Source organism: Chaetura pelagica, unplaced genomic scaffold, assembly GCF_000747805.2.
Source record: "Chaetura pelagica isolate M959 unplaced genomic scaffold, ChaPel_1.0 scaffold55, whole genome shotgun sequence".
NCBI lineage: Eukaryota > Metazoa > Chordata > Aves > Apodiformes > Apodidae > Chaetura > Chaetura pelagica.
The window spans coordinates 2,656,729-2,676,742 of NW_009953571.1; the positions used below are offsets into that span (position 1 = coordinate 2,656,729).

General features: G+C 44.4%; 3 protein-coding genes across 3 annotated transcripts in view; 1 reads left to right on the forward strand and 2 right to left on the reverse strand.

Moving 5' to 3' along the window:
• Window positions 1–2,607: 2,607 nt before the first annotated feature.
• Window positions 2,608–4,122, forward strand: C1QTNF4 (C1q and tumor necrosis factor related protein 4). The gene has a single exon (XM_009999511.1). The coding sequence runs from the start codon at window positions 2,608–2,610 to the stop codon at window positions 3,709–3,711; it is 1,104 nt and encodes a 367-aa protein (XP_009997813.1). The 3' UTR covers window positions 3,712–4,122.
• Window positions 4,123–7,001: 2,879 nt separating this feature from the next.
• On the reverse strand, window positions 7,002–9,954 carry FAM180B (family with sequence similarity 180, member B). The gene is made up of 3 exons (XM_009999512.1): window positions 9,888–9,954; window positions 7,957–8,036; window positions 7,002–7,445 (listed from the first exon to the last, which is right to left on the reverse strand). Exons 1-3 carry the CDS (start codon window positions 9,952–9,954, stop codon window positions 7,002–7,004), a joined length of 591 nt encoding a protein of 196 aa, XP_009997814.1.
• Window positions 9,955–16,409: 6,455 nt separating this feature from the next.
• Window positions 16,410–20,014, reverse strand: part of NDUFS3 (NADH dehydrogenase (ubiquinone) Fe-S protein 3, 30kDa (NADH-coenzyme Q reductase)) — a 9,269-nt gene continuing 5,664 nt past the window's right edge. Inside the window, exons 2-6 of the mRNA XM_009999588.1 lie at window positions 19,304–19,401; window positions 18,892–19,041; window positions 18,274–18,399; window positions 17,853–17,972; window positions 16,410–16,656 (exon numbers count right to left, since the gene is read on the reverse strand). Of these exons, the coding sequence (XP_009997890.1) occupies window positions 16,489–16,656; window positions 17,853–17,972; window positions 18,274–18,399; window positions 18,892–19,041; window positions 19,304–19,401 (662 nt within the window). The 3' untranslated portion in view covers window positions 16,410–16,488. The remainder of the gene's footprint in view (window positions 16,657–17,852; window positions 17,973–18,273; window positions 18,400–18,891; window positions 19,042–19,303; window positions 19,402–20,014) is intronic.

The window sequence follows — 20,014 nt, forward strand, 5'->3', positions numbered from 1 at the left end:
CTTATTCTCCAACCATGGACATCAGTGATGAATCCAGCTCTGTTTTCTCAGTAACCTCATAGGTACTGAAAGGCTACTTCTAGGTCCTCCCAAAGATTTCTCCTCTCCAGGCTAAACAATCCCAGTTCTCCCAGCCTCTCTTCACAGGACAAGTGCTCCAGGCCCAAACTGTCCTGGCTGCTCTCTCTGGAGTCACTCAGTTGTCAACTAAAGGGGAGTAATCACTGCCTGTAGTTACTAGCTACATTCTGTGGAGGTACCCCAGTGTGCTGTTAGTCTTCCTTACCTGAAGGGCAAAGTGCTAACTCAGGTATAATTATTGCTCTTTCTCCAGGATCCTAGATCATTTCCAGCATTACTGCTCCCCAGCCAGTTACTTGCCACACAGGGTTAGTCCATCCCAGGTACAGGAAATTATATTCATCCTTGCTGAATTTCCTTTCTGTCCATTCTTCCAGCCTGTCTAGGTCTCTCTGAATAACAACTGTGCCTCCAAGAGTATTGACAAATCCCCTGTTTTGGTGTCATCCGTGGTCTGGATGATGGACATTCTGTCTCCTTCTCCAGGTTGTTGATAAAAAATATTGAAGAGGACATTTGAAATTAAATATTAAACACTAGCCCTTGAGCCTGACAACCCAGCCAGTTTTTCACCCATCTAGGAGTCCACTTATCCGGATTCTAACATCACAAGTTGGATACAGGAAAGCTCTGGAAGACTGTAAAAAAAGCCCTGCTAAAAGGTAGATGACAACCACAGGTCTCTTCTCATCAGAAGGCTATCAGTTTCATTAGACATGATCTACCCCCAGTTGATCAATGTATGCTAAATGTCTTGTCCTTTGCCTGGAAATGTGTTCCAAGAATACTCTGTTATTTTCACAGGGAACAAAGTTAAGAGCTAAGTGACCAAGCAACCTATAGCTTCTCAGCTAGTCTCACTTGTCCTTTCTGAAGATGGATGCAATTTTTGCCTTCCTCCAGTCACCAGGGACCTCTCCATGACCCTCCAAAGATGATAGAGAGTGGCCCATGAGGACCCATGGATGTGTTCAGGAGAAGCAGGCTAAGTCAGGAAAACCACTCTGAATTCAGGGGCATGGAGGAAAATATGGAGATGTTTATGAGAGAAGCTATCTGGTGTAAAATTAGCATATGGGTGGATATTTCTTTTGTCTTGGCTGATGTGTCACTATCATGTAATTAAGTGAGAATAAAATTCATTCTTGGATTCATATCTATTAGAGCTGCATTTCAGATTTCAGTTTTATTCAAGTGAGAAAGTGCAAGTGCAGGTCCAGCTGAATTCCTGTTGGTGAGTGATTCTATGTAACATGTTTTGCCACCTCACAGCCTATGTGCAGTTCTCCTGGTTTACATCTATTACAAGGTCACCCCAGTTAATTCAAATATTTACCCCTTTATCCTTTTAATTCAGGATTTGTCTTCATCCCTTCCTCCAGTGAGCAGCATGTTTTGCTCATGTTCTGCTGATCTGTGAATTCATTGTTTGGGGGCTGGCAAGGCACCAGTTCTAGGGTGACAGATGGGGCAGACTGCAAACTAAGCACTTGCCTCCCAGCCTGAATGATATTTTAATAAGCAAAGAGAGGTGACAGAGAGAGAAGCTTCTCACTTGAATGACTGGCAGTTTTGTTTTCAGCCTAAAGGCACTAAGAGACAATTTTTGGCCTCAGTCCAAAAAAAATTTTAAAAAAAATAATATTAAAAACCACAGAAACTAGAAGCAGAAAATCCCATTAGTTCCTAACTTATCCCTCTTTATGAAGGGTCAAATAAGTGGGTTTTTTTGTCTCCCTCTGATCTATTATCCCAATAGGGAATTGTTTCCCTAGTTTTGGTATTTCAGCTCTCTCAGGGATTCTGTACTTTGGCAGACTTGTCTTTTATTTATCTTTTGTTTTCCTTCCTTTTTTTCATTAATTTCCTCCATTGTCTTCCTTCTCTTAAACAACCCCTCTTTTTCTAGTTTCTTTCCACTCTTCACAGATTCATGGTGAATTCTGTCTGAATAATGGGGTCTACCAACTTGAACTTGGCTTCCAGCTTCCACATCCTGTGAAGCAGCCAGTGCAGTGCTAGGCAATGGCATCTACAGGGGAAGCTCTACAGCATATGTTCTATATTCCCTACCATCCAGCTGTATCTCAGTTGCAGAATACAGGGTCTGTGCAGGGATTTGTTTCATCCTTGGTCTTACAAATAAAGGTACTACAAAAGGGCTTTGCTCTGGCAGAGCCCCAGCAAACTGACATCCTGCTGCAGCGTGAGCAGCACGGGGTTTTGCAGACAAACTGTAGGACAGACAGGCTTTCAAAGGAGAAGATTCTTTTTCTTCCTATGACTGCAGGGGGAAAACAGGTCCAGCTCTTGCTAAGAAGATATCAAAATGGTGCTGGGATCTGAAGTGACGTGTGGGCCTGTACACTGACCAGAGAAAGTGCTGGAAACTTCTCAATATTTGGACATAGACCTTCATGTCTATTTAGCAAGTTTCAGGTTTGGGTTTTAACTAGAATATTTGAATATGAGCTGGAAATCGATGTGATTCCTGCTAAAATATGCTTCTTTTTCCTTCCAGGTACAATGATGACACTGAAAGTTCAGATCCTGTTTGTCTTCCTTTGCTGCATGATTTTTTTGCCCACGGATGGCTTCCCAGCAGACACCAGCACTGAGTTTCGCTCTGCCTTCTCTGTGGCCAGAACCAGCAGCATGGAAGGAAGCTCTGAGATGGTCATTACCTTTGACAAAGTGTATGTGAATATTGGCAATGACTTCGATCCCAAGACGGGATTGTTCCGCTGTCGGATCCCTGGAGCCTACTACTTCTCCTTCACTGTTGGAAAATACCCAAAGAAAAACTTGTCTGTCATGCTGATGAGAAACAAGAATGAGGTGCAAGTGATTGTGTACGATGAGCATCACCGCAAGGAACGCAAGGTAGCCAGCCAGAGTGCCATGCTGCAGCTGGACTACGGCGACACCGTTTGGCTGCGTTTACATGGAGACCCCAAATACGCTCTTTACAGCAACGTGGGTCCCTATACAACTTTCAATGGCTACCTAATCTATCCAGACACTTCTGCTTTCTTCCAGAATGCTCTTAGCTCTCAAGAGCTCGGGCCACATCATCATGTTCTTCAGCAGCTTCCCAGACAGCAGAATGAAGCTTCACAACGACACGTGTTATCTGATCAACCAAAGAGGGAACAAGACCCTCGCTCTGCGTTTTCTGTTGCCCGTTCACAAAGTCTCCTGGGGACAGATGACAAGCAAACCCAGCATGAGCCAATCACGTTTGACACAGAGTTTGTGAACATTGGAAAAGATTTCAATTCCTCCACTGGCATCTTCTCATGCCGTATACCTGGTGCATACTATTTCTCCTTCACCATTGGCAAAATGCCCTTTAAGACTATGTCAGTGAAACTAATGAAGAACCACAACGAGGTGCAGGCCATGATCTATGATGACAACCACTCCAAGAGGCGGGAGATGCAGAGCCAGAGTATCATGCTGCCTCTGCAATATGGGGACACTGTCTGGCTTTACAGCCATCAGCATGATGGCTATGGTGCCTATAGCAACCATGGCAAGTACATCACCTTCACGGGCTTCCTGATCTATCCAGAGGCTCAGACAAAGCAGCTTCCAGGTGGCAGCTCACCCCAAGGGTCAAATAATTAAATCAATGTGAAAGGAGCATAAGAAAAGCCAAGATGCCATGAACTTGAATATAGCTCCTCTCTATCAGATATCTTCCTCTACTTTGAGCATGCTATCAGGTGTCCAGTGCTGTCCTTATGTTGCACGCTTATCCCCTGTCTGCAGGGCCACTGCTGTGTCTGCATTCATCCTAGAAAGGCCTTTACAGGCTGTGTGTGTCCTGTGTTGGTGTTTGATTTAAGCATAAAGCATGAGGTAGTTTTGGGGCATGGGTGGGGCAGTGTAGTGAGATGTTGGGGATCAGAGAACCAGTGCAGTAATGTTACTGCAGATCCTCAGCATCCTGAAAGCAAAGGATGTGGTGACTTTCCTTGCATATCTGGGGAGGGAATAAATGTAAAGAAAATTAATGTAATAAAAATATAAAAGATGTAAAACTTTCTCAGACTGGAATTTGTTGTTACTTGTTGTTACTGTGTGTGTGTCACTGGCTGAGGTACCAGTTCAGGAGAGAAAGAAGCAGGATGATCAAATGAGCTGCAGTATGTGAGCCAGTCTGCCTGTGTACACTCTTTTTTATCATTCATGTGTGTGTAGTGCTGGTACCTCTCATGATTTTACTGCACATTTCACAGTATTTGAATGCTTTTCTTAATCTGAAGTTGCTGAAGTAAAAAAGCTGTGTTCAAGAATCTCAGTTTATGTGTGATGAAAATAACACATTTAGAAACAAACAAACAAAAAAGTAGCCTTCTAGCCTTTTCAGTAAAGAATGAGTGTTCAGATCAATGAATGGACCCTTCTCTGAAAGACCAGAAGCAAAATAAGTAGGAAGAATAAAAATGTGTTTTAAAATTTCTGAATGCTTGGGTCAGGGGCAGACTCATAATGTCTGAGTAGTATCATGCCATGCAAAGGCAGTGCTGACTGCAAGGGCATTAGGTTCTCCAGAAATCAGCTCCTTGAATACCAGGCTGTGGCTGACCTGCCACATGCTGTGCAGGTAACGTAGTGCAGGTGGGACCAAAGGTACCATTAAGTGATCTGTGTTCCTGTGCTTTCTTAAGCAGCGTGTTCCACCGAGCCGCAGTGCTGCTGGTGAGAAACTGGTGTGGCTGTAGAGGGCACTGGTGTGTTCCTGCAGGACAGGCAGCACTGACGGCGTGACACACAAAAGTGGGTAGTGGGAAAGCAAGAGGCTGGAGGCGTCATCAAAGTGCGATTGGTGCTGTTTCAGTGTAGCTCAGCTGTGGGTTGTCTCCCAAAATACAGAAACTGCAAATGTGCATCATCCTGAGCATGCACAAAACTTTGGAACATCACTTGGGTTTAATTTCTAATTGCTCAACAGATACCAAACTTAAACTGATTCTAACAAAATCCTGCATTCCAAAGAGTGTATTTGCACATCTGAGTCGTCGAGTCAATCCCCTCAGCCCTTATCCAGGCATTCATGTAACTCAGACTATATATTTTCCAGCAAGACAGTATTTTCATGCACTAGTGTCACCCCAGCTCAGCCTTTGATGCATCATCAAAGCTCATCTTTGCTCAAACTGTACTTACCTGCAGCCACTCCCTGCTTCTGTCACTCCATCCATATCCTAGATATTAAAACCTGGGGGCATATTTTGGAAAATGATGAAGGGTAAACACTGGAGGTATATAAAAAAAAACCAGTATAAGAATAGAAGAACATTAGGTGGGACACCAGTTTACTAGAAGTTATTATTCAGATAAAATGCTGATCATAATTCCTACATCCTTTGAGTAAATAAATAAATAAATAAATAAAACCAAGCACCAACCAACCTGCTTTATGAACTGTGTAAATCTACCTTCTGTCACAGCCCTAACCTGACCTCAAAAACCATTCTCTGTGGCATCTTGCCTTCAGGCTTCCTATCCCTGCCTCACCATTTCTCCTCTCCATCTGTTGGGCAACAATGGCTTAGAAAAAAATTAACTAGGTCAAAAGCTTGCAGTGCCCACTTTGAATGTCACACATGCCTCCTTTACTGAGCATGGAAAATTAAGAGTATATTGATAGGGAATTATGGATTTCACTATTCCAGTGCACACAATGAATGTTCAAGATTAATGTACCTATAATGGCAGAAGAACAACCAGTAGAGACAGACAAACAAAAAAGTCAAAGCAAAACCCTCCCAAGTAGATAATTGCATTTATTTAGTTCCACACTCCAATGTGTAAAACACAGAAAAGTTAAATGATCTCTTTCTATAAAATAACTATATTTCTGATTTTGCTTCTGATTTTAGGTTGTGTATTTGTTATGTTTGGCTTGTAAAGTGCCATAGCTGTGCAAAATAACTTCATGGAAGAGGTAAAATCTGCAGAAGAAATAACTAGGTCACAATCCTCAGGAATTAAATGAGATTTAAGGAAGTGTATTCCAAACTGATAACTGACACAAAGCTATGTCCATGTGTAAATATGATATGCAAATACTAGAAAGCCTCATAGGATACGTGCATTTTCAGGTTACTTTTTAAATAAAAATGAATACATGAGATGGGATATGGTCATATAAAATGTGATGCCACGTGAGTGGAAAGCTGAAATTAAATATGTGACCTATATCATGCATCTGTTTAGCTTGTTACTAGACAGGAGAAAAGATAATGTAGTTGACTGAAAACACAGGGTGAATATAAAGAGGTTGAACTGAATTATGTCAAATTAAGTCAGCTAGGACACCAGTGTAACATCCTGGAAAAAAACCTTCAAGGGCATCTCCCCAGTAAGCATCAGTGATCATAACTGATAACACATCTAAATAGCACTGCCTTCTTCAGCACAGCTCAGTTTAAAAAATAAATAGTAATAAAAGACAACAGGAAAAAAAAAAAAGTGAAATGCACCTTATAGTTTTGTCTATATCATGCATCTGTTTAGCTTGTTACTAGACAGGAGAAAAGATAATGTAGTTGACTGAAAACACAGGGTGAATATAAAGAGGTTGAACTGAATTATGTCAAATTAAGTCAGCTAGGACACCAGTGTAACATCCTGGAAAAAAACCTTCAAGGGCATCTCCCCAGTAAGCATCAGTGATCATAACTGATAACACATCTAAATAGCACTGCCTTCTTCAGCACAGCTCAGTTTAAAAAATAAATAGGAAAAAAAAGAAAAAAGAAAAAAAAAAAAGTGAAATGCACCTTATAGTTTTGTTCTGCTTCATTTAAAAATAAATGCTATTTGTACAAAGTCCTGAATAATCCAGAAAGCATTCAAAATAACCAAGGATGCAGCTAAAGTGTCCTTTCCTGTGGTAGTTTCCCTTATCAAGTGTCTCTCTTGGTCCTGGCCAGGTTGGAATGATAGACATGCTTCAGGGATGCTAAATGTGAAGGCTTCTCCTTCCAGGGCCCAGAAGCCAGGAGTAGGGTGGTATTTGCTGGGCAGAGCCCCTTGCACAGATCACGAAACATTTCATCAACCAGCTGAGAGAAAAAACGAATCCAGAGATTTTTATCCAGACCCTGCATGGAACGAACCTGGTAGGCACAGTAAACACTGGTGAAAAGGAGACGGTCAAATTCGGTTACAGGCAAAGGGGTATTGGTCAGTGAATAGTATCTCAGATGCTGCTCAATCTCTGTTGGTGTTTTAGGAACTTCATGCTCTAAGAGCTGCATGAGCCGCCGTGCTGGGCGCAGGGAGGCCAGCTCTTCATCCCGAAGCCACATTGTCCCATTGGCCTGAATATTCAGCCCTCCCCAGAGCATCTGGAAGACAAGAGCAGCATGTGCACAGGAAACCCAGCACAAACCCTCCACCAGTTATATCTGAGCTGTAAAGCCACCCGCAACTCTGACAAATCTCAGGCTGGACCGAGAGGCGTCTCCTTCTTGACTCGCTGCCCATGTCCCTCCCAGTCCCACTCCATGTCATTGTCTGCCAGAACCACACCCTGTTTCTGACCAGCCCCATGCTTCAGTTTGCCCTTGGGACTTGTCCCAGAACTCCTGTTCTGCCTCTCCCCACACAGTCCCACCCACAGCAGCTCCCTGGCACATCCACCCTGGCTGAGGGGGGTCCCTTGTCCCACCCCAGAGCTGTGAGGTGCCATGGAGGGGGTTTAGAGCTCCCTTTGGCTGCACCTCACAGTGGGAGGGAGCACAAACAAAAGGCCTTCATCGCCAAGGCTTTTTCCAGGTGTTCCCAAAATCCAGCAGGGATGAGAAAAAGCAGAATGTGTGAGGTTTGATAGGCAGGCAGGTAAATGCCCCGGGACACCTCTAACATGATGTTGGCGTCCTCTGGGCCACGATGGGGTGCGTTGGCTCTGGCACCATCTCTGCCGTGAGGATGTTCATCTGGAAGAAACCAGGCAGAGCCTGGTAAGGCAAGACCACAGCCCATCTCATGCATTTTTGCCATTTGTTTGTCAATAACGCCCTCAGCATTTCTGAGCTGCTGCTGATAGTTTGCCAAAGATGACAGATGTTGACCATGGGATTTTGATGAGCAAAACAAGCTTTTCAAGAGAAGCAGAGTAGTTAGGAGACGCAAGTTTAAGTTTTGGATATGACGGTCCTTCATCCTGCCAGCAGAGCTGAAGCACAGAGCAGCAGAAGCACTTGCTTTGGCAGTCAGCAAGGAAGCTCTTCGTGCCCAGTATGGGTGGGTTTTGAACCGATGTGTTTTGGTTTCTTGGCAGTTTTTGCTGGAGAAAGTAATGCTGCACAATGGAAGGAGGGTGCTGGGAGGATCCTTGACCCTCTGGTGTAAACATAGCCTGATGCTTATCCTGGTTTTATACATCCTCCCTGAGCATCTGCTGCTGGTGGGGGGCACAGTGTGAGTATAAAAGAAACCTGATCAGATCCATTATGGCTCTTTTCCTGCCCAGCTAATTCCCTGCTGGGCCACCCAACATCATTTAAACTGAGAAAAATGGAGGAACGGGAGTTTATTAATTTGAGAGTCACATTAATCCTAAAAATACTTCCATCTTAATTTACTAATATCTCTAGTGCTTTAACTTTATGCATTTATTTTGCCCTTATTATTTCTTTTTTTTGTGAAAAAAAGGAGTCTCAAGTACCCTCAGTCCAGGACTGTGGGAGGGAGGCTGCATCCTGTCCCTTCTCTGTGTCAATCAGCATAGTCATGTAGCCAGGACCCTCTTCTACTCCTTACAGACTCATCCTTCAGGTCAAGAAACATGAAATGGAAAAAGCTCATATAAAACAGTAAGCTCTCTGACACATTATTTTATTTTGTTTTTATATGGACGAAGGCTTTTTTTATATAAAAAAGAGGGGGAATTTGTATTGAGCACTCCAGGTCAGCAGGTGCTTATAGAAAGAAGAAACATTATTTAGTACTGTATGTGTGTAATGACTACTACTAAACCCAGTTTCTAAAATTCCATTCTTCATGAAAGCTTTTCAAGGAGATGTATGAGCTGCCTAAAGAAGTGCACTGCTACCCCCTAGGCTGAGGAGGTTTGTTTCTCTGCACAGCTGCAGGCTCCCTGATCCAAACCAGCTGTGGCTTTGGAATGTGAGCAGAGATGTAGCTGCTCTTTCCTACTCCTCCAAGGATGTGCCAGCAAGGCTTTTAGCTCAGGTAAAGATACTGCATTATTTCTTCGCTAGTCTTCTCTCTGCTAACTGATCTGCTAGGTTCACAGACCTTCTACTGAGAAACATCTGACTGGCTGCAAAGTCAGTTAATTTGTTGAATAGCTGCCAAGATGCTCTTATCAGTAACTGGCTTACAAATTCATGCAGTATTAGATTTTCAAGTAGAGGAAAACAAAAATTAAACAAAGCATAACAAATAATGTATTGAAATAACAATACAAATGGTTTTGGAGATGGGAAAATGGTCCCTTATTTACTTTATTATTCCAACAAGGTGGTTTTTTTTCCAGAAAAGAATCTAGAAATCCACAAACATGATTGCAGGAGCAGGCTTTTTCAGCTGAAGACCTAAGAAAATCCTCCCCTGCCACCAAAGAAAGCACTGGGTCTTCATCCTGCAAGGAGGTACAAGTACCTCCTCCACTGAGCAGCCCCAGCTGGGACCCCAGCTCCATCCTGTCTCAGCACAGCTAGCTGAAGCACTTGACCACAGCTGAAGAAGCAGGCAAATGCCCCTGGTGTAGCGTGAACATTTGCCAAGCCAAGAAACGCATCACGAACAGGTGCAATTCCTACCTGTCAGCCTCTGGGATCCAGCCAAAATGCACAGGATCAGCCACACATTGAGCTGCACGTGGGCCATGGCAGCTCTCCCCAGCAGCAGCTGCCACCCCCTCGGTGGACAGTGTCCTTTGCTGTGATGTCTCCCTGTGCTGCTTCTGATCCCAGCAGCCTCTGTTGGGACAGATCCATCATCCTGTGTTTCTTGGTTGCAGTGCTGGGAAGGGCTTGCAGTTCAACTTGCTGACCCCAAAGGATATTTTCCATCATACTTTGGAAACTTGGAAGACATAGTTGTGAAGTTTTTGGCAGCATTGTTTAAGCTCCTTTTCCAAAGACTGTTCTCCTGCTGTGATTTATTATATGAAGTTATTACTTGAAAGAGATTTCACTACACAATTGCCTCTGAAGAAGGGGGGACCCCTTGGTCCTTTCAGCCTCCACACGGTGCCTCTGTCATATCTCTGTGGCACTTCTGCTCAGCTCCTTGGTTTTGTTTCCAGTTTCCTTTTCTCTGAGTCTGAATATCTGCAAACAATCTCACAATATGACAAACAGATAAGGCCATCAGTCTGTGCAAACTCGTGGAAGGGCAGTGGCAGCCAAAATATACAAGAGATGTCATTCGTTCCATTCTGTATCAAACCTTCCAGAGGGAGAACTCCACATACTGACCTGGCAAACAGCAAGGGGCAGGGCCAGCCAGGCTTTAGCACTTGATTTTCCTCTCCTGTAACAAAACTTTTGGGTTACGATGAGCATGGTCCGCCTTAGATGCTGTGAATTAGACAAAACCTCACCTGATTCCTTTCACAGCAAATATCTGTACTCCACACATCTTTGCAGTATTATTAGTGCCCAATCTCCAGTCAAGGTTTTCTCTATTTCTACTCCCTATGGCACAGCATTATCTTGGGTTCTCCAACAGGTTCTTGAATGGCATGATTATACACATAAATAATAAGAAGTAATACTACCATCTCCCTCAGGCTAAAGGTGGTCTTTGCAGAAAGAAATCTGCCTAGGAAAGTGATAAAGTGGAGCTGAAACACATACCTTTCTCAGCAAATTGCAGGGTGTCAGTTTGTAGTGCCTGTTGTCACCAGACAGGGTGAGGGTAGGGATGATGTTCCAGTTAGTGAATTGTCAGAGTGAAAGTGTGAGTCACCATCCTTGGAGGTATTCAAGAAATGTGGCACTGCAGGGCACGCTCTAGTGGCCAAGGTTGTGAGGGGGGAGGGGTTGTGGGTGTTTTTTGGTGCAGTGTATGTGGTTGTTTGTGTTTGGTTGTTGGGTTTTTTGTGCATTGATGGTTGGACTCAGTGATCTCAGAGGTCCTTTCCAACCTTGACGGTTCTGTAAAAACAGCAAGTCTTCTGAAACTTTTGGGATCTGCAGTTGTACGTGGCAACATGTTGACTCACACCAGCAATGAAAAAGCAGCACAAGATTGAGGAGTCCCAAAGATTTATCAAGGGAGGAGGGGCTCTCAATATCCAGAGCCATTTTTACTCTCAGTTTGAATCAGAACAGAACCTGTGTTTCTGTCATGGCCTTGGCAATCTTCAAGGTGGACTATGCTTCTCTCAGTTTTCATTTTCTGCTCCTTAAGTTTTAGTTGCATCCCTTTCTTCTGAGGTGAGACATCTTTGGTTGAACTCAATCACACACTATTCAAGTGGCAGATGCTGTGCAGTGAAATCGATGTGTGTTTTGTGCCAGAGTGCCCTACGATCCACATGAGTTTGTCTAGAAGTTGCTATGCAAAAGACCTACATATAATGGGCCATGAAATAGCTTCCCCTTAGCATGCAGCATGTGACATAAGGAGGAATCTGGGATTTGGACCATATACGACCTTGTCACAGGGAATCTTTCCTAGGAACTGCTTGCAGCTGAAGTGCCTAGAGGAGGACACCCAAGCTGGTGGGAGGGAGAAGAGAGGAGGCTCAGAGGTTGTGCTTAGGTGATTGATACACTGGCAGGCAGGGGAGAAGCATCAGTGGCAGATGCTGCCTTGAGCTGGGGGGTTTTGTAGAATTGCCTCACTATCCTGTACAGAAAGGTAATTGCAGGGTGATAAACACATGCCTTAGCTGTTTGTAAAGCAGCAGTAGTTATGTGGGGCACAGAAACAAGCTGGACTCTCTGACAGCTGCACGTAGCCCCCACACGTGTGACTGCAAGGTTAGGGGTGCACCTGCTCCCCCTGAGGGGTTTTGTCCTTGCTAGATATTCACAGCAGAGTGTGCACAGCCCTAGCCCTCTGCAGCCCCCCTGGCCACACTGCCCGGTGCAGGAGAAGCTTCAAAACATCACATCCAGCCAGGTTTTGGCAGAGGCACCTTGCCTGGTTTCATGCTTTCCACCATGGCCTCCTGAAGAAAGAAGATAGGAAACAGAATATGAGGGACAAAAAACTGCAGGAGCTGGTTGGATGCTGATGCAAAACTTGCTCCCAATGGCTGAAGCTTTGCCAGTCATGGGGAAAGTAAGGCAATGGAGTGAGAAACTAGTAAGGCAAAAGAGCGGTGAGGTTGCAGCCATTCTGACCTCAGTTTGTCACAATCAAAGTAGCAGCATCAGCTGCGAAGAATTCCTCTGGTTCTCACATTACAAACTCCTGAAGGCCCTAAATCCTCGTGTTTCTTGCCTTATTTAGCACCAACATCCATCGTTACGTTATTTGTACAAACCTCTTACTTTGTTACCTCATTTGATTTTTCAATTGTAAACATACCCAGAGTGGTGGTTGCACAGCTGAAGCCACCTGTCCTCTCAACACAGCAGTTCTCTGCTGCTTCCTTGTCCCATTACAGATGACATCTGTATGCTGGGACATGCATCTTGCCACAGGGGACCTACACAGGCTGTTCTTAGAGACACATATAGTCCAAAGCAGTGGCAGAAGGTGCAAGGTGTGGTTAATACAGCACCAGAAGAGCTTCTTCAGGAGGTTTCTTTGAGATGGGACTGCAGAGAGATAGACAGCATCTTCACAGAAGAGTAACTCTACTTACAGAACTGGAGAAATCTATTGCTTCAAGCATCTTGCCCTAAACCTGAGCAGACCACAGGTTCCAGCCTGGGCCTGTCTGGGAGGTGGTTAGGGAAGGCAGATGGGAAGAGGAAGACTAAGGAAAGAGGAGAAGTAAAAGGACATACATGACTCCCAAGGAAGGTCAGGTTTGAGTCACAGAAGCCAAAGAAGAACAGTTTGAGGGAAGCACTGTCTGCAATCAGCTGGGACCTTCACCGTTATACTGGTATTTTCCAGGTATGGTGCTGCTAGTCCTTACACAAATGCTTTCCTCATCTTTCTCTTTCAGTTTTAGAGCTGCATTCCTTGCTTGAAGGAGTAATGGGCTGTGTAACAGTGACAGGGAGGGCCTCATTCCACTGGACCTACTGCATAAAAGGAACCCACTCAGGCCTCACACAACTTGAAGATGTATTGGGAGGTGGTGTGATGGATGAGACGTGGCATGCTGTCATCCAGCCTGTCCTACAGCAGTCCCACAAGCTCTGTTCTGCAGAAGTGCAAGGCCCAGCTGAAATCCCCATCTGGATTTTAACTGGAGACCAATCATAAGGGCCTCTACAGACAGTGTGGCCATGATGCAGGTGAATACCCTGACACCATCAACAGCCACATTCTCAGGGAGGAGAGTCTGCTCGCCCAGCTGTAGGGAGAAATGCTGGAGTTCTGGAAAACAACAGCAGAACCTACTCAGCTGGGGAGGCTCAACATGGTGACTGTGAGTCATCACTAGAAGTCTATTTGTCTCTGCAGTACCAGAGAATTTCTCTTTTAAACACTGTGTCTGTAAGTCAGTTACATCTGACTTGCATCTCATCCAACACCCTCCTACAGCTGGGAAATCCAATCCAGGCAAACAAGCCTCATGGAAGCTGGCAGTGTAGACCAGGAAGAAACACAGGATTTGGAAGACAGCTGTGTGCTTGACCAAGCTGACTACAGCCTTGTGCACCAGCCACAAGGAAGTCAGAGAGAGCAGGTCCTATGGGTAAGGATGGACCCTGGGGCTCAGGAGCAGTGGAGGAGGTAGCGTGTCAATACTGACAGCACTTTGGGAGGCTGGGTAAACTCTGGTGCCCCGGGATAATGCGGCTGGGTGAGTAAATTGCACTCTTCTTATGCTCCCAGGTTTCCCTAATGAGAAGAGATGTGGGTGCATTAGCAACAATTCCACACATTAAATACCAGCTGGAGCCAATGCCTGTCCCCACAGGGCTGGCTACTTTGACTCCAGGACACCCATTCTTCAGCAAACCCTGCATTTTGTCTAACTTGATGGGGCATCGTGTCTAACTTCTCTTGATGTTACATCAATCAAATTCTCCCTTTTCACAAACATTATGTTTAAATGGTAGTTTTTCTTTTGTTCCTGCTACCATCACTTTTCCAACTTACTGTACTGGAAAATACACATTTTTTCTGGTACATATGCTGTGAATCTTAGCACAGTGCCTCAAGCAACCTGGGATGGGGGAGGGAGCATCATAGAACAGTTTGGGTTGGACTGGACCATAAATACCATCTAGTTCCAATCCCCCCTTCATGGGCAGGGACACTTCCCACTAGATCAGGTTGCCCAAAGCTCCATCCAACCTGCCCTAGATACTTTCAGGAACGGGGCTTTCACAACTTCCCTGGGCAACCTGTGCCAGTGTCTCACCACCCACACACTAAAGAATTTTTTCCTCGTCTGATCTATATCTCCCCTCTTCTAGTTTGAAGCCATTCCCCCTTGTCCCATCACTACACACCCTTGTAAAAAGTCTCTCTCCAGCTTCCCTGTAGCCCCTTCAGGTACTGGGGCTGCTATGTCTCCTCAGGACCTTCTCCAGGCTGAACAATCCCAGCTCTCTCAGCCTGTCTTCAGAGGAGGTGTTCCAGATCTCTGATCAACTTCATGGTCTTCCTCTGGAATAAGCAGGGGTGGCAGAAATGTGCTTTTAAAATCATTTTCACGGTAACAGAAGTGGTGCCAAAACTTGTGTTGTGCAATAGGCATTGACATGCAAAGAGCTACCACAATAGAAAACCACAGAGCCAGCTGTGGAACATGTTGTAGGAAGGACACTTCCTATTTAATCAACTCAATTGATGGCAGATCCAAAGTGGAGCTGAGAATTGTATAAAACTCCGAAGTTCTGCTGATTTGTATTCCCTTCTCCTTCCCATAAAAGAGCAGTAACTTCTAAGGTGAGTGACAAATGCCATTAATTTTAACTAGAGAACACTATTCTGAGTCACATCCCGAACACTGCCAGACACAGCAGCCTGAAACAAATTAAAAAGTAAAAAATAACTAAAACATAAGCCCATGCTGACAAAGCTGTTGAAGAAAAAAACAAACAAACACGAAACCTGATTCTTACCATACACTTCACCTCTTTACTCTTGCAAATAGATCAAATTCTAGTCACAACGAGTACCTGTCCCTTTTCTTTCTTGATTTAATTAATTGTCCTCTTCCTCCATTCCATTCTCTAACCCCCCCAACCCTCTTTTTAATTAGTGCCCTTATTAACTTAAAAAGCTTAAGTAGTGATTCAAGGAATCCTTACAAACAGCTTGTGAATTAGTTTATGAAATCTCTGGTACAAGTTTTAAGATCTTTAAGGTCAGTCAGTTTTCTGATGCAGAACTGCATTACACATTTTCTGGACTAAGGACAAGGCACATTATTAATTGATGACTGCTGTAATGTCATCCCATTCAAACAGGTGGTGGCTGAACAGAAATGACAGTTGTTTTTTCTTTTTTGGAGAGAGCTAAGATTTTCCACAAAAGCAAAAATAATTATAATGCTATTATATAATACAGCTCAAAATAAATGGCACAGTGACAAAAAGGCACAGACTCTTGTTTATGGGACAAGGGAAGGGAGGTATTATTATTGCCTGTAGAAAAAGCACAGTCTGAAGATTCTGGAGAAAGTAAAGACAGCTTGATTGGGAAGAAAAAGCCAGCATGTGGAAGTGGCACATGAATGTTACCTGCAACTCGTTCTGCCAGGAGAATAGGCACTCACCTAATCCCTAAGGAAACAATGCAGAAATTTCAACAATTGTCTTAGTCTGGATACAGGTACATCTTGTGTGGTCCTAAGAACTGTACCAGAACCATTTATAGAACCATTTACAAGAACTTTGCCTGTTTGCCACATTATTATGGTATTCCCAAAACCCATCTTGGAGCTGAGATACTGCTGTCCCATTGCTTAAGCTCCACAGCTGCTTCAGTCCAGTCTCCTAGGGAGTCCTCAGGTTAGGGTTTGTGCCTGAGGGACAACTAGCAGCAGCAGGGTATACAAAAGCATCTTAGCCACAGGGAATGCCTGGACTCCATTCAATTTGCTAACCAAAAAGACAAACCCAGAGTCCTAAATCTCAAAGCAGCAGGTAAGCACCTACCAATTGGATTATCAGGATGCTAAATTAGCACCCCTCACCCTGGACTTTTCATCTAGTTAGAAAACATTATTCATGTGACAACAACAGGCAGGAATCTCATATGAATTTTTATTATTATAAATACTATGTTAGAACAGAAAGGATGGTGCCATGCATCAGCTCCATTCTGTTGCTATTTTGCATCTTCTTTCTTGGCTCCTGCCTCTATTTTCAGGGGTTCTGGAGCTGCACGATAGGCAGGAAATGCTTCCCAAGGACTATTGAGATCAAACTTGCGAAATTCCTGAGCTAGCTCCACAGGCTCTGCCACCACCCGTTTCACTTCATCATCATACCGCACCTACAAGAGTGCAAAGAACACAGGCCAGTCACTTCCACACAGTTCCCACAGCATCTCTGCTGTTAGCTGTACCCAGCAATGACCCACAGCACCCCCTGGCGCAGGCAATCCTGCTTATGCCACGAGTAGGCCACAGGCCTCCACCACAACTTCAGTTCTCATTCAACAAGAGCCCTTCCTTCAGATGCCACCAAGATCTCTGGACTCTAGGAAAACCTTCCTCTTTGCTATCACGTACCTCGGGTGTTTTGAGTAACCACCCTGAATACAGGGTGCTCAACTTGCAGCCTGTATGAAGTTCACATGGAATAACACATTTAGTTTGTCATATGACAAAGGAATTTCTCCAGAGTCACAGAAACATGGCAGCTTGTCCACCTGGTGTAGCTGGAGACTCTCTCATGAATCTTTGCAACGTGGCAGTTTGTTGGGTTTTAATTGTCCTTCTTAGCTAACACTCGGAACATGGGACAAAAAGACAACTGGGGTGAAGTGTAGATGAGTATCAGACACTTCTCATTGGCCTGACTTCTACTCACTGTGCCAGTCCAGACCCCCAAACCATAGTTCAGGAGATACCACCCAGTCCTCACTAGGATTTCTAGTTTTCTTAAAACTCTGTTGCTGCAGAACCCCACTGTTTTCTCCTGAGACTCAGCTCAGTCTTACAAGTGCACAAAATATGGCTGCTTCTGCAAGGCAGTCATTTGGGAACTAAGTAAGATACCAAACACACTCATTTCACTTGTGGTTTGACACACAGACGTCTGGAAAATGCCAATGGTCAGTTCAACTCGGGTTTCATAATCTGGGCCTACAAAACTTCAGAAAGTGGAGTGCCAACTGCACTAAGATCAGTTCAGTCCTTCATTCTTCTGGGAGCCTCCCGTTCTGCAGTGGAAAGTTTAATCTTTCAGAAGAATGTTAAAAGCAGAAGCAATTTCTCTGACAAGTGTCTTTGGTGATTAAATTTCCTCAATGTCTCTGGCCTTAGGCTGCCTTACTACTGACACTACTTTGTGATGACTTCAAATTTCTATGCAGGAGATCTATACAACTCCTCTGGGATACAGACAAGTGAAACCTCCTTAATGTCTTTCAAAAAAAGGATTGCAAAGCAGTCACATTTCTGTACTGAAACTCAGGTAAGAGTATTGGAGATATTTGGTAACTTTAGACATGAGCATATCTCCTACCTCCACATATCCAGAGAGTGGAAAGTCCTTCCTGAAAGGATGGCCCTCAAACCCATAGTCTGTGAGGATTCGCCTTAGATCAGGGTGGTTGGCAAAGAAAACACCATACATGTCCCAAACCTAAATGAAAGGGAGCCAAGTAAGTTGTATTAGACTTGAAAAATACAAAAACAAAGAAAAAAACATTCATGTATTATGTCCATAATATCTCAGTTCCATGTCTGGCTTTGTGCAGTGCCAGACAAATTTATGTAGCAACTAATTCCAAAGGAAATCAAACACCCTTTTATCTCCTATTCTGAAAAGGCAGCCAGGGAAACACTTTTCTCTTTCTTCTCCAGGGCCTTCCGAGAACCAGTTTAATTAGGAAAACGCAGCCCCTCTCCACAAAGATTCTGCTCCCAGGTACACTGGCACTCACCTCTCTTTCATACCAGTTTGCTGCCTTGTGCACAGACACTGCTGAGTCAACAGGTGTCAGCTCATCCGTGTATGTCTTCACACGGATCCGACTGTTGAACCGCAGAGACAGGAGATTGTAAACAATCTGAAGCAGGATAAAAAAAGTCACTCGTCCTGTACAGTGTTTCCAGACCCCTCTGCAGCACAGTGTCTCACTAAGCAAAGGCACATCAAGATTATTTTAAATATTCTGTATCAGCAGAATCACATTCAGGACTTCAGAGCTTGGCACTAAAAGACATGGTTGCAGCTGAGGTTCCAATAGCTTAGCACTTTCATCTTTAGAAGTTGTCTTCATTCAGACAGCTGTTCCATCACCCAGTGACCCCTCCCCACCCCAGAAGGAGAATTGGGAAAAGGAAAAGAGACCCATGGGTTGAAATGGAAGCAGATTTATTAAAATAATAATAAAAACTAATACCAATACTAAAAGCTATACTCAGCCCAGAGAGTGGCTGCAAGCTGTGTGCTTGGATTTTCCTTTTGCTGTCAGAAAGCAAAAGTGTGGTCAGAGCTGCAACAGCACCCGCAGCATCTGTGAAGCTCTCCAAGCCCTGCACCTGCAAGCAGCTCTTACCTCAAAGCGGTACTGCCGGGATGGGACATCAACAGCAGTCAAGTCAGCCAAGGATTTGAACTGGGCATTAGTGTGATCTCGAAGGAAGGTCAAAACTGGAACGATCCCATCTGGATGGATGAGAAGTTCTAGCTCATTGAAACAGGTCACCTGATGAAAACAGTGGAAAGGGCATGAGTACAAACACTCACAGGACTGAATGTTATGCTGAATCCAGCAAGATGGATACCTACACAGAGTACAGTAGACACATAATGACATCAGAGAAAGGGGCTCAATAATAGCAGTAACTTTCATGGAATTCTGACAATCTTTCTTCTCCTGAGCAACTTCTGAAAATAGCTAACAAACAAGCAGCGTGTTCACTGGGTCCTGTTCCCCCTCCAGGAGCAATTTCTTGAGCAGCACCTACCTGTACTTGCTGGATATACTTGGGCAGAATCTCAGCCACGTACTCCCCAAAAGCACACAGCTGTTTCTGTTCTACTTCATTTTTTGGTCTGACAGTAGCTAGAGAGAAAAAGACAGTTCTCAAGATTAGGGCAGGGAATACAGAAAGCTACAGAAAAAAGAGGAGTGATTCTTATCCCTGACTTAAACATCTCTTCAAGCAGTCTCAGGCCTGGTAGCCCTCAGCTGCTGCCTCTCAGTAGCTCTGGCAGAAGCCAGGCAGCTGCAGGTTCAGGTACCTGCAGAGTTTATTTATGGTAGGTCTGAAGTTAAACACCACATATATGTATAGTGGAACATAGAGGCACTGTAACAGAGCCATTGCACTGTAAATGCAGCAGGAGGAACAGTCCAACAAGATGACAGAAAAGCAAGTAACAAGATGAAAAAGAAAAGGCAGAAATGACAGAACAACCTGAACTTAGATACTGCTCATGACATTCAGCCTGGATCTAGAAACGATTTTTGCAGACAAAACAACCCCGGTTTTGTTTTAGGTACCAGCACCTCAGCAACGCCCCGAAATCAAAACACACATGGCTCTCATATCGGAATTTTGTTGCTGTTGCTCTTCACTGTGATTCCAGACCGTTGCCAACATCCCGGGCAGCGAGGGGCAGGGGCCGGGCACAGGGCAGCAGCGGCAGGAACCGACGGCAGGCGGGCGCGTAAC

Coding starts and splice junctions, on each gene's coding strand:
- C1QTNF4 (XM_009999511.1), top strand. CDS start 2,608: ATGATGACACTGAAAGTTCAGATCCTGTTTGTCTTCCTTTGCTGCATG.
- FAM180B (XM_009999512.1), bottom strand. CDS start 9,954: ATGGCCCACGTGCAGCTCAATGTGTGGCTGATCCTGTGCATTTTGGCT. Junction 8,037..9,887: donor TGGATCCCAGAGGCTGACAG/GTAGGAATTGCA, acceptor GGTTTCTTCCAG/ATGAACATCCTCACGGCAGA. Junction 7,446..7,956: donor ACGCCAACATCATGTTAGAG/GTGTCCCGGGGC, acceptor CTTGTCTTCCAG/ATGCTCTGGGGAGGGCTGAA.